The 14,147-nt window shown below is 42.1% G+C and overlaps 1 protein-coding gene across 1 annotated transcript in view; it reads left to right on the forward strand.

Moving 5' to 3' along the window:
* Positions 1–309: 309 nt before the first annotated feature.
* The window catches only part of LOC311243440 (dehydrogenase/reductase SDR family member 12-like), a gene marked incomplete at both ends in the record, with an annotated part of 52,754 nt that continues 38,916 nt past the window's right edge, over positions 310–14,147 (forward strand). Inside the window, 4 exons of the mRNA XM_084332670.1 lie at positions 310–365; positions 2,565–2,698; positions 11,382–11,464; positions 13,915–14,010. Coding sequence (XP_084188796.1) covers positions 310–365; positions 2,565–2,698; positions 11,382–11,464; positions 13,915–14,010 — 369 coding nt within the window. The remainder of the gene's footprint in view (positions 366–2,564; positions 2,699–11,381; positions 11,465–13,914; positions 14,011–14,147) is intronic.

Raw genomic sequence — 14,147 nt, forward strand, 5'->3', positions numbered from 1 at the left:
CGGGCCTTACAAATAAATTTGATTTGATTTGATTTGACTCTTTGAGAGTTTAGTCCCTTGTCCCGGTTACCGTCGGTAGTGTGATAGTAAGGGTTAACCTTCTGTAGTGTGGCAGTGAAAGGGTTAACCGGCTGTTGTGTAGCAGTGAAAGGGTTAAGCTTCTGTGTGTCGTCGCAGTGAAAGGGTTAAGTGGCACGTGCGACGTGTGGTGATCGTTTGTCACAGTGGTCAGCTGTCACTCACTCACTCGCCCACGCGCTGCTCTGGCAGAGACCAGCTTCTCTGATGATGACAACAACAACAAGCAATATGTCTCTGTATCGCAATATCATCTGGTTTCTTAAAGGAATCCACGAATATACAAGGTCAGTTCCACTTTTTGATTGATTGATTGATTGATTGATTGGTTGTATATATGTATATTGAACAAGTATGTATATTGAACACTTTTGTTTTGAACACTTTTGTTTACACTTGTTACGTACTTTTGACTTCTATTTTTTTTTACTTATCTATTTTATTTGTATCTAGCACACTCTCAGGAGCGGAACAGGAAAAAGCATTTCATATAAAAGTATTCTGTATTTTTGTATGACAACTAATAAAGAAACTTGAAACTTGAACTTGATTGAAAACTTTATTAACAGATTGCACGCTAAGAAAGACTTTCGTCTCGTTTACATCACCAGGGTCCCCCGTTTCCGATTCATCGTAACATTTATGACATACATCATGACATACAGATAAACAGTACTGTTACATCCAGACATTTATGACATACAAGATAATATACAAATAATGTCAAATATACAGTACTTTTTGCTATTTAGGTTACTTGTTTACATTTACATTTGGTCATTTAGCCTTTATCCAAAGCGACTCACAGGTTCTGTTTCATTGTTTCATACTATTGCCTTTCTGGAAAGTGAATGTTTATTGTTGGATAATGAGAAAAGTGGATTAAAACGAGTCATGAAAGACTCCAGTCAGCATATACCTACTCACTCACACCACACAGCTCATTTGGATTAGTGTTTGGAGTGCTCCCTGGCCAAATTAGGGTATCTGTCGCTCAATCAGATGCTGTGGCCTTCTCCTCTTTGTTGGCTAGACGCCTTATCTTATCTATCTTTTTCCAAGTTTGGCAGCCAATTTTAGACTATTTTAATCAAAAATTCCCGGCTGAGGATGCTTAGGCATAAGACGGTGATCTATTAGATAGGCAATTTATGTATGGCAAGTGACAACCTGTATAAGAACGATGCAATTTTCTTTTATTATTATTTTCTTTTTTCTCTTTTTGTCTACTTTATTTTTCATTTATTTTAGGTATTGTGTGGTTATATGTAGTCATGTATTGTATGTATGTTTGTATGTACAGTATGTATGTATATAATGTTGTTGAACCTTAAAAAAAACAATAAAAACAATTTAAATAATAATAATATAACATAATGATAATTATTCAGGGGACTTAATTTATATTGTTTAGGATACTGGAGAAAGGAATATCCAAGATCTGATCACTGTATGGCACTTGCAGCACCACACACACACACACACACACACACACACACACACACACACACGTACACACACACACACACACACACACACACACACACACACACACACACACACACACACACACACACACACACACACACACACACACACACACACACACACACACACACACACACACACGCGTCATTTCTCTCGAAACACAATAGCTCTATTTATGTAGTGCCTTTTCATAAACAGAGGGCAGTCACATGGTCAGCTGACTGATTTGTATAAGAGCTCAGATCTGGAGATGGACAAACATTATAGATGGAGGATTGATTGATTGATTGATTGAAAACTTTATTAACAGATTGCAGAATGGGTACAATACAGTACGGCTCAATACACACAATTGTTAAGGGGATGCAGACCATTTCAATTCATAATGACATTTATGACATACGCAACATACAGATAGACAGATATATATCATGACATTTATGACATACAGATATACAGTACTGTTACATTTGTGACATACAAGATATGCAAATATACAGTACTGTTAAACAGAGATCCTAACAGAAAATATATACATATATACGGGAAACTGTACATTAGGGGGTGGGAGGGGGGGTTCGGACATTTACGGGGGTCAGTTTGGAACTCTCATCCAGTTGGTGATGACGTTTTCACAATCATACCATTATTGTAATGCTTCAAGCCTCCAGCCACAGACGGATCAAGTAAATGGTAAATGGCTGCTTTTTTTTAATATATCGCTTTTATCCAAAGCGTTTTACAATTTGTTACTCACATTTTTACCCATTCATTCGCACATTCACTCACACATTCACACACCGACGGCGGAGAGGCAACCATGCAAGGTGCCAACCTGCTCATCGGGAGCAATTAGGGGTTAAGTGTCTTGCTCAAGGACACATCGACACGGGATTCTCCGGATTGCCAGACGACTGCTATACCTCCTGAGCCACTGTTGCCCCATCAAGTGGGTTTATCTGTGTGTCTATTGACTTATCGACCCTCTCCTCACTCAGGGCTGGATACGAGGAGGGATCTAGAGGCTTCGCGGCTCAGGATCTGGACGTGTCTGTGGTGGGCAGATGCTTCATGGTCACAGGGGCTAACAGTGGCATTGGGAAAGCAACGGCCATGGCCATAGCGGAGAAAGGTATATAAACAAGATATTATGATACAGACCCGGCGGGTTTAATCCTCTTTTTATTTAATTTTTTATCTTATAGAGCAGGAGATGATTTGGGGGGGGATTACAAAAAGATCTGAAAATTACACAAGATGTAAAAGATAATGTATCATCTTCGGTCATCAGTGGTTCTCGAACTACGGGTCGCGACCCAAAGTGGGGTCGTGGGTAGGTGACAAGTAAAACAATTGGAAAAATAATTATAATAAATTAATTAAATCTATTTTCTTTTCTTTTTTATGTTCTGGCAACATATTTTGGCTAAATATGCCTCGTTTTATAAATGTGTATTGATACCATAGTGCTGTAATTCAAATAAATTCAAATAAATATGCATGATCAAGTTCAACAACGTGTGCTTTTATTTTGATATTCCTTAACTACTTAACTGACGGGCAAATATGTCAGAAAATGCCTGAAAATTGCATACCCAAAGTAATCTGCAATTTATTATACTTTATACTTATAGCACATGCATGAGTCTGGTCTCTTTTGAAAGGAAACATTCTGAATTTTCATCCACAACAGGAAGAATCACTCTGAGTGCTTTTAAAATTTTTAAGTTAAAGGGGAACTATCTTATAAATGGCCTTTTTCAGTGTTTAGCATTGTTTCCTAGCTATGTGGACTTATATTAATATGATCTATGTCTCTAATTCTCATATTGGCGCATTCTTCCAATTCTCCTTTCACAATATTCACCCTCACTGAACTGAGTCATCTGAAAATGTGCTGATCTGTGATGTCAGAGAGACTCAGCTGCATGAGACTCACACACACTCCACACAGTTCCCACCGTGGTTGGAGCCCAGGCTCAAAACGGCTTAAGATCTTGAGGTAGAAAAATGCTGTTTTTGAGGACTTGATTAGAAATACAAAACAAAAAATTAAAAATTACAGAGGTGTTCCATAAACTCACATGAATTGTGTAAAAGTGCCCAAATAGTGAAAGAAATAGTAAAATAGTTCCCCTTTAAGTTAACCTGTTCCACACGATGTGAAAATCCGCCTAAAATATATACCTAGGTAAATGGAATATTGCTCCACTTCTACAAGGGCTATTTGCATATTCTTGGTATATAGGTACATCTATGGACCTCAGGGAATGTATTCACAGTGTCAGAAATATTGTGTCTATTACTAGGCTTGCTTAAATTGTGATGAAACAAAGGAGAATATGAATTATGATTTTTCTTTGCATCTTTGACAGTGAATAACACCATGATATTAATGACCAAACTTAAAGAACTGCCACTGATCTCGTTCAGTACCATCTTGAGATCATGTGTACAAAGAATCTAAGGAAATTAATAAAGGGAAGATGATTAAACCGAAGGTTCTGTAGATACAGTACTGAATTCTCCCATCCGGACCAATGCTATTTGAAATATTATTATAGAATATAGAATATGATGCTTATACATTACCTTATTATAGCCAATTCGCACATTTATAAATATATAAACATATATTATCTTTCAAATGCCCGAGTTCAATTTGGATTTAGTATCACCAGGCGTGCATAAGAACAGATAATGAAATCTACTGTAATCTAGTGTACTTTTTAATTTTCGCCACAGTGCAACCGTTTTGAAACTAATTTCAGATCTAATTATTCCTACATGCTAACAATAGGGAGGAGAAACTAACTGTGTTTCAATATTTGTCAAAAACGTTACCTTTTGTGGCTTATTATCGCGAATCATAACAGTTATTGATATGATTTATTCAGAACGCTGAACTTTGAACCCCCACAGTATCTGACAGGAAGTGTAGTTCGGAAAATTTCCAACGCTGGTTAACAGCTATGCATGTCCTCTACAAAATGGCCGCAAAAATACTACAATTCCCATGGTTCAAAATGTCCATTTCCGTTTCCGTCTTGGAATAGTCTTCAGAAAATCAAAAACTTAAAACTATCTAATGGCACTTTTAACCTATTGCTAAACTAACATATTGATGATAATATACATTCTACATGCTTTTGTGACATGTTAGTGATGTTAATACTTGAAAACATTTGAAAAAAAATCGCAACTTATATGCAATATTAAAAAAAATATGGATTTATGACCAGATGTCAGTTTTTGGGTCGGTACCGACCCCTTGGGGTGGAACAGTTAAGTTTTTAAGTTTTTTTTTTTTTACTTCCATTTGAATTATCTTGCAAACAGAGGCCTCTTACAGGTTCCAGCTGATAGGTATGACCTGGAAACCAAAGTTGATAACAATACTACAGAAAATGAGTGTTTTACACAACTTTTTATAATGCGTTTCTCCAAAATGGCCACTTGGAATATACGGCCTCTTAGTTATATATATATGTCTCCAAATGATATAACTCTTGAACGCTTCAACGTACAGCCAGAATCTCGGGCTCTAATGAAAATGAAAGGTTACACATAGTTGTTACACATTATTTATAATAAAGAAAATTCAAAATAATAATAATAAAAAAATATATATAATACAAATATATATTATTAAAATTATTTATTTTATGCGAGCACCTAATACCTTGAGTAGGGTATCAATCGAAAGTTGAAATTCCTAAAAAGAGAACCCCTGCATGGTCTAGAATAGATGCTTTGTTCTTGTGAAACCATGGATATTGGAAGCCCTTAGCCCTCCACTCATGAATCAAGTGAAATAGCCTGAAAAGGGAATAGAAAAATCATTATTTTAAAGTGCACCATTCTGTCTGTGCATGAGCACGTTGTGAGCCTATGTTTAGGGGCCACACACTTAAAAGGTTGAGAACTATTTATAATAAAATCACACACTTAAAAGTTTGAGAACCATTTATAATAAAACCACACACTTAAAAGGTTGAGAACCATTTATAACAAAACCACACACTTAAAAGGTTGAGAACCATTTATAATAAAACCACACACTTAAAAGTTTGAGAACCATTTATAATAAAACCACACACTTAAAAGGTTGAGAACCATTTATAATAAAACCACACACTTAAAGGGTTGAGAACCATTTATAATAAAACCACACACTTAAAAGGTTGAGAACCATTTATAATAAAACCACACACTTAAAAGATTGAGAACCATTTATAATAAAACCACACACTTACAAGGTTGAGAACATACGGTTATCCTATAACCATAGTTATATGAGTAATAGCGAGCGCTCTGCGCCTAGTGGAACATATCCTATATCAGTCTAACTACTGAATACATTTCTCCACATTTGGCAGACGATTGGCAGACGTCATGAAAGGTGCGGGGGCTCACTCGCAGGCAGACGGGGTCAAGCCCGGCCTAACCCGAGAGTCGACTCCGCTACCAACACACCTGGAAACCAATCACCACCTAACAGGAGGCGGTTGTTCCTATAACCCCCCCAAGAAAAAACTCCAAAACACAACTGCGGGTATACACCGGCTATACAGCAGTACAAGTGTTTCAGTTCTCAAGAAGGGGTTAACCCAGGCCAACAGGTCGACGAGAACGAGTCCGGATCTGGGCCCGGCGGACCGGGACGTACACGGGGATGCCAGAGGGGTACAAGAACCACCTCGACAGCCCCCTCCCAGCCCCGCCAAGCAGGAGAAAAGAGGGGCGAAAAAAGAATGGAGAAGGGGCTGGGCGATATAACGATAATGATAAATATCGCGATATATTTTAATAATCGATATCGAATATCGAAATTAAATTTTTTTCTTTTTCTTTTTTTTTGTGACCTGCAACAGGGCAGTTTTAAAACCAGAGACAGTGGACAGACTTGTCTTTCTTGCCTGCAACTTAAAGTAATGGCTTTGCTTGTCCAAATGACAATACTGACCAAATTGAGATTTATTTTTCTCTTGTCCATTTATTTTGTTTGCTTTCTAATTTAAAATACATTTTGAAACCGTCTGTACACAGTAGGCTATGTGTGCTAGCAGAACTAGACTCCAGTCAGGAGTCACAGTGCACATGTGCGGTGGTTTGTCCACCAAAAAAGTGCCAAAAGATAGAAAATAAACTAGCAGAGCCAGAACTGTTCAACTCCCCTGGAGCCACAGCCAGCAGAGAAGCCGGTTTACTTTCGCTTTTAAACCAGCTGCAGCCTGAGAACTTTTAAGAAAGTTTTTTTTTTTTTTTTATACTTATAACAATTTCGATAATTATCGATATCGAGAAATATGATAACATTATCATATCGTTATCGCGATATGATTTTTTTCCATATCGCCCAGCCCTAGGACCAGGCTCCTTTAGCACAGCGCAAAGTACAACACAATATGGAGTTTCAAGTTGCTTTAATAGTTGTCATACAGAAGTACAGAATACTTTTATACAAAAAGCTTCTTACTGTTACGCTCCAGAGACTGTGCTAGACAAGATAAGTATGAAATAAAATAGTATAGCATGTAATAGAAGTAAAAATAGAAGTCACAGTGTTCAGTATAGACATATGTACAATGTTCGATGCAGAATAGAAGTAACTGAGTTACCATACAATATACAATATACTATGCAATGTACTAATATACAATACTATATAGTGCAAAGCAGAAATGGGATGAGGTACAATTTAGGTACAATTTACAGTAAGGTGTACGAGTTGTAGTGCAAATCCTTTACCAATAAATATAAAGTGTGTTTAGGTGATCTAAAGTGTGGAGAGTGGGTGCTGCAGTGTGTTGTTTGTTTAAAGTGAGTGTGCGCGTGTGGATGTGTGTGCTGTGTGCATTTGATGGTTGTTGCATAGTGTTTATTGTTCGTTGAGCAGCCTGATGGCCTGGGGATAGAAGCTTCTTCTGAGTCTTTCTGTGCTCGCCATGAGACTCCGGTATCGCTTGCCTGACCGCAGCAGTTCAAAGAGGCAGTTGTTTGGGTGGCTGGAGTCCTTGATGATTCTCTTAGCCTTACCCCTGCACCGCTTGTTGTAAATGTTCTGGAGGGTGGGAAGCCCCCCTCCAATTGTGCGTTCGGCTGAACGTGCCACTCTTTGTAGACCAAACAATAGTGAAGGGGAAAACCTGGGAAACCCACCCCTCACCACCTTACCCCTGATACGACGCCAATGTGTAGAGTAAGCTTTTTTACATCATGCACGCCAGCACAGCCGAAGACCTTGTTTGAACAGGCACAGCCCTGCTCATATGTGAAAAAAAACTTGCCACTTGTTATTGTCATCACAAGTTGAGAGAGGGACTCATCCCTCGATCACATGCCACTATGCACGGCATTGTAGGCTAACCCAGCCAGTTGTGGGCTCAGCCACGTTGTCTAACGTTACATGAACACACACAACTTCTCATCATACAACAAAAACCCAGTTAATCTTTACTCACGTAAAAAACAACGCTGTTTCTAGGTAGAGAGAAAGGCACAAGCCTTGGCCAACGCTACCAAGACAATTCACACACAGCACATCGTATCTCCAAATGTAGTGAAGTAACATATGTTTTGCCTGGAAAAAACATTGTTATTAACAAAACATTCGGGAGGGGAAGGAAGGAAGAGTGGGGTAATGTCCAATGGACATCTTACCTGCACCAACGAACGCAGGGCCAAAGGCCGCAATCACAGGTCTCCATGTTGACGAAAGGCCTCTCGCTGGCGGGACAAAAAGAAGCTATGGCCGGAGCCTCGCTCCGGCGAGATGCCCCCCTCCTGCAGCCGGTCATGGTGCAGGCCCGACTACATCTTCTGTCAAAGATGATGATTTTATTTTATTTTATTGATGGATTAAAAACACACAACAAGGATCCAAAGGATAACATGAGAAAGAGTAAAACCCTTATTTCCGTCATGGTCCCAGGCCACAACAAAAACACGACAATAACACAACACTCATACATTTAAAACATTATAAGACTGACCTATCGCTAAAATTGTATACCCCACAATAACTAAAAACTGATTGGAAACCCATTCAAACTATAGGGGGCTATTTATCTATTCTGTCCATGAGCCACTTCCTGACGCTTCTCTTGAAGCTGTGGAGGCTCGAGCTCTGCTTGATGGGGAGAGGCAGCTTGTTCCAATCCTGGGCTCCAGAGAAAGTAAGGGAGCACTGGCCCAGTTTGGATCGGAAAGAAGCAGGCTTCAGGTTTGCTATGCTTGCTCTAGTTCTGTGGTTGTGGGATTCGTTGACCGGGGTGAAGTAGTTCTGGAGGTATCTAGGGGACCTTTGGTTTATAATATTGTGCACTATGTTCAGTCTGAGCTGGGTAACTCTGGCCTCCACAGGAAGCCAGTTTAGCTTCTGGAAGTGACTCCTCCCTATGTGGGTGCGAGGGCCAAGACCCATTACCACCCTTACCAGCTTATTTTGTCGTAGTCAGAGTGCCAGGGCCTGCTATTCTCATGGCTAATGTCAATGGTTGTAGCACAAGCTAACAGCTAACTCTAGGCTAACTGATAGCATCAAGCTAACGTTCCCAGCCGAGCAAAAACGGGCAGCTAACGTCGTAGCTAAACAGCTAACTGGCTAACAGTTAGCTCAACCCGGCTATCGCTAACCACTAGCTAACACAGAAGCAAGCTAAGCGGCTACCACTGAAAAACTGTACAACGTGAGAAAAGCAATACAGGCCAACACTTCAGACAGCCGCTGTCTTTTCCTCTTCTCATCCGAAGAGAGAAGGGAAAAAGAAGGCAATACACGTCCCACTACAGAACGGTGTTAGTAGTCCCTCGTGGACTATAGCCGACTTGAGCATGGAGATATTCTCATAATGAAACACCAAGCTCACCTCCCTCGCACCGGGTGCTTTTCATTTTTTTTCTTAAAACGAGGCCAGAGTGACGACAGTGGGTATCCGTTTGTCCAGAGACCCGGGGAATTGAACCGCAGATTCGGAATCACGGTCCCAGGAAAGCTCCTACCAAGTGTCATGGAGAGGGACCCTGTCGGCCACCCGCCCCCTGCGGACGGGTGTCCCCCAGGGCTCGGTTTTAGGACCCCTTCTCTTCTCCCTCTACACTAAATCACTGGGTAACATTATCACGTCTCATGGCTTCTCCTACCATTGTTATGCCGACGATACTCAACTCTTCCTCTCCTTCCCTCCCTCAGATATCCACGTCTCTGAGCGGATCTCGGCCTGTCTGTCCGACATCTCCGCCTGGATGACGACCAACCACCTCAAACTGAACCTAAGCAAAACAGAATTGCTCCACCTGCCGGCCAAATCCTCCCCCCTAACCGACCTTTCAATTACAGTCGAGAATGCAGCTGTGATTGCGTCCCCGACCGCCAAGAACCTTGGTGTTGTCCTCGACGACCAGTTGAACTTCTCTGCTCACATCGCAGCGACGACCAGAACCTGCCGATTCCTCCTGAGCAACGTCAGAAGGATCCGCCCCTTCCTGACAAAAGAAGCCACCCAACTCCTCATCCAATCAACAGTCATCTCCCGCCTCGACTACTGCAACGCACTGCTCGCTGGCCTCCCGGCCACTGCCACTAAGCCTTTTCAACTCATTCAGAACGCAGTGGCCCGCCTGATCTCAAACCTACCGAAGTCAAATGTGTGTTATTGATGTTTTATTGTCACTAGTTTCCTAGAAAACATGTTTAAGAAGCAAAATATAACAAAATCTCAATATCGTCAAAAAGAGGGTGATTTCGGGGGTAGTGTTTCGCCTTAACACAATGGCGCCCGACCACGGAGATCTCCATGTTTCAATTCCACCCGTTGTGGACAGAAGCACGGATATATCTGTGGCAAGTTGTTTTTGCTTTTATTCCATTTTAATAACCTATTCAAGGTCGCCGAGATGCACTGCAGATGTACCCTACTCTTTGAATTCGAGAAAGTGCAATACCGGCCAGATTCTCTTAGGGGCGCTATCGCGATAATGCAGTGTGCCCTGTGGCTGAACGGAGCAGTATTTTTTTTTACTTTCAATGGAGTTTTCAGTTAGCAGAATTCTGGCTGTGCAGCATGTAGCTTGGATTACGTTTTGGAATGCGGATTTCACTATGCAATAAGGGGATTTATCATCAGCCAATGGCGATCAATAACGGGGAAATGCTCGGGGGGGTCCCACCGGCCCATGGTAAGATCTTTTTCACGTAAAGTACATCCCGATCGGGCCTCGTTTTGATAGCCATCCATCTGATCAATGAATGAGGCTAACGCGGTTATTGGTAATCAATAATCAGAAACGACGTCCCCCCCCCCTTTCATGCATACATGCTTGAGGATCGTGCCGATCATATGCAGTTTGAGTTATTTCTGTAGCATATGTATAACGGAAATGCCATTGGATATAACGGTAGTAGCTATTAGCCCTGTATCTCGCCTTCCAGGAAATATACTAGACCAAATCCCGTATAACGCTTATATTCACGGCGCTATAAAATGAGAACGTATTGATGAATTTTTTTTTTCTTTAAGCTATTTTGAAGGGACGGTTTATGGTCTCAATTGACAATGAGAATGGACAGATAGCAATACTATAAAGTATAGATTTAGCTCTACAAACAGCCCCACGTCTGTTTACATTTCCTGGTCCTCTTAGACTCCTTTATTAGACTCATCCCAGTGGCCGCGATTGTGTTAAGGCCAAACAAAACAAATGAAAGCTACTGTATTCTGAACATAGTTTCATTGTTTGTGGTTGTGGCTGTGAGCCTATATGGTGATCACTGACCTGTTGATCGCTTCCACGTGGTGTGTTTTGATTGGCAGGTGGCACGGTGCACCTGGTGTGTAGGAACAAGGACAGCGCTGAAGTGGCCCGCGCAGACATCATCAGGGAGTCTGGAAACACTGTGAGTATGGAAATGGCTGCATTCATGTAGGGAGGTGTAGTGGTTACTTCCTGGTCTATAGGGAGGTGTAGTGGTTACTTCCTGGTCTATAGGGAGGTGTAGTGGTTACTTCCTGGTCTATAGGGAGGTGTAGTGGTTACTTCCTGGTCTATAGGGAGGTGTAGTGGTTACTTCCTGGTCTATAGGGAGGTGTAGTGGTTACTTCCTGGTCTATAGGGAGGTGTAGTGGTTACTTCCTGGTCTATAGGGAGGTGTAGTGGTTACTTCCTGGTCTATAGGGAGGTGTAGTGGTTACTTCCTGGTCTATAGGGAGGTGTAGTGGTTACTTCCTGGTCTATAGGGAGGTGTAGTGGTTACTTCCTGGTCTATAGGGAGGTGTAGTGGTTACTTCCTGGTCTATAGGGAGGTGTAGTGGTTACTTCCTGGTCTATAGGGAGGTGTAGTGGTTACTTCCTGGTCTATAGGGAGGTGTAGTGGTTACTTCCTGGTCTATAGGGAGGTGTAGTGGTTACTTCCTGGTCTATAGGGAGGTGTAGTGGTTACTTCCTGGTCTATAGGGAGGTGTAGTGGTTACCTCATTGCTGTATTCCGGCCGGTCCACCATCTTGCAAAATGCAACGTATTTCCCCATTGCCCATTTCTAAATCGTCTCGTTTAAAACAAATAAAGCATGAACATTTGAGCGGTGTACCTTTCTGTGCGTATTCATCCACAATCTATAGCTCAACGTGAAAATATTCGCAATTAATTGTAAAAAAAAAATCGCAGAATTTTATTTCTACCAAAAATGCTTAAACAATTAGTGATAGAGGCGGTAAGGTGGCGTAGCGGAGATTGTGCTCGTCACCAATGCAAGAGGCTGCGGTCTAGACTCCCGGAGTCAGCATTGCCTTGGCTTGGGCTGATCGTCATACTAACTCGTTTGGCTGAGTTAGCGGGAGGGAAGCCGTGGGTGGTGATCTGGCGTTGTGGACAGCGACACCTACAGGTCAGGTCTGGGCGCCTGCTCAGCGGAGGCAGGACTTGATGAAGGCAGCGTGCCCTCCCACGCGTTACACTTCACCAATGAGAGCCCTCGCTGCCAGGTGAAAAAAGAGTCACTGGCTGTGCGTGTCGGAGGAAGTGTGCGGATGACTTCAGGGTTCCCTTGTACCGACCAGTAGGAGAACATGCGCACAACAACCAGGTAGGGGAGGGGGGGGATTGGCACAACGACTAAATTGGGACGGGGAGAAAACAGAAAAAAATCGGAGAAAGAGAGGATAAAAAAAAAAAGTGCAAAAATGGAAAGCTTGAAAATTTTCATGAGGCAGAATTGTTACAATAGCCGATAATAAATGTTCCCAATGATAAATCCCTATACGGGTGGACCTCGCAGGGGTGACGTCAGACTACACCTCCCTATAGCACTTTTATCACAAGCACTTTTATCCAAAGTGCTATTGGTTCCTCACATTTTACCCACTCGCTCACACATCCATGCAAGGTGCCGACCTGCTCATCGGGAGCAGTTAGGGGTTAAGTGTGTTGCTCAAGGACACATCGACACGCTGCGCGGGAGGAGCGGGGAATCGAACCGGGAACCGATCCGGGATTACAGACGACTGCTCTACCTCCTGTGTGTGTGTGTGTGTGTGTGTGTGTGTGTGTGTGTGCAGGTGCACCTGACAAGAGACACGCCATGTTCAGTACACAGAGAGAGAGAGAGAGAGAGAGAGAGAGAGAGAGAGAGAGAGAGAGAGAGAGAGAGAGAGAGAGAGAGAGAGAGAGAGAGAGAGAGAGAGAGAGAGAGAGAGAGAGAGAGAGAGGAGAGGAAGAGAGAGAGAGAGAGAGAGAGAGAGAGAGAGAGAGAGAGAGATAGAGAGAGAGAGAGAGAGAGAGGGAGATGCACTGCATCACATCCCTTTATTCATAAAAATAGCCCCTCCTCCTCCTCCCCCCCCCCCCCCCCCCACGGACAGTCATCATTGAACCCAGAGGTCACACCAGGCAGCTCTTGTACTCCTCATTCAGACGTCATGTGACCCCCCCCCTTGCTGGAAATTAATGTTTGATAACGTACATCCATCTGCTCTACAGTGGAATTCTAAAACAACAACAAAACAAAACAAGATGAATGAAGTGGTGGATGAATGAAAAGAGAGAGAGAGTAGCTATCTCATTCTATATCTGTATTCAGGGACAGAGAGTGTCTTGGATCAGTTGAGATGAGAGAGAACCTTGATGATAGTAGTAGTAGTTTATTGTCACAAATAAAGTACAGGTAAATTACAGCGAGATGCTTGGTTCATATACACATACAGCTCATTATAGTAATATTCCACAATTATTACAGTTGATAGTAATAATGGCACACAAATTTCACACCGACATGCGCATTTGATGATACATGCAGGACTAAGTCTTGAGACAAACGGCGCGGAATGATGACCTTTGACCCGTCTCTCCAGGAAGTATACGTCCACATTTTGGACCTGTCGGAGACGCGTAAAGTGTGGGAGTTCGTCGAGGCCTTCAAGAGGCAACATCCCACCTTGAATGTGCTGGTAGGCATGATCCTAAATCTTGATACTAAAATGTACAGCCATATGGTTTTAGAAATGCTTTTCAAATCACAGTCTTTGTGAGTGACCGACTCTGTCTTTGTGGAGTGGGCTATTAACTCATTGGACGCCATCGCTTA

The sequence above is a fragment of the Notolepis coatsorum genome (assembly GCF_963971535.1).
Source record: "Notolepis coatsorum genome assembly, chromosome: 17".
NCBI lineage: Eukaryota > Metazoa > Chordata > Actinopteri > Aulopiformes > Paralepididae > Notolepis > Notolepis coatsorum.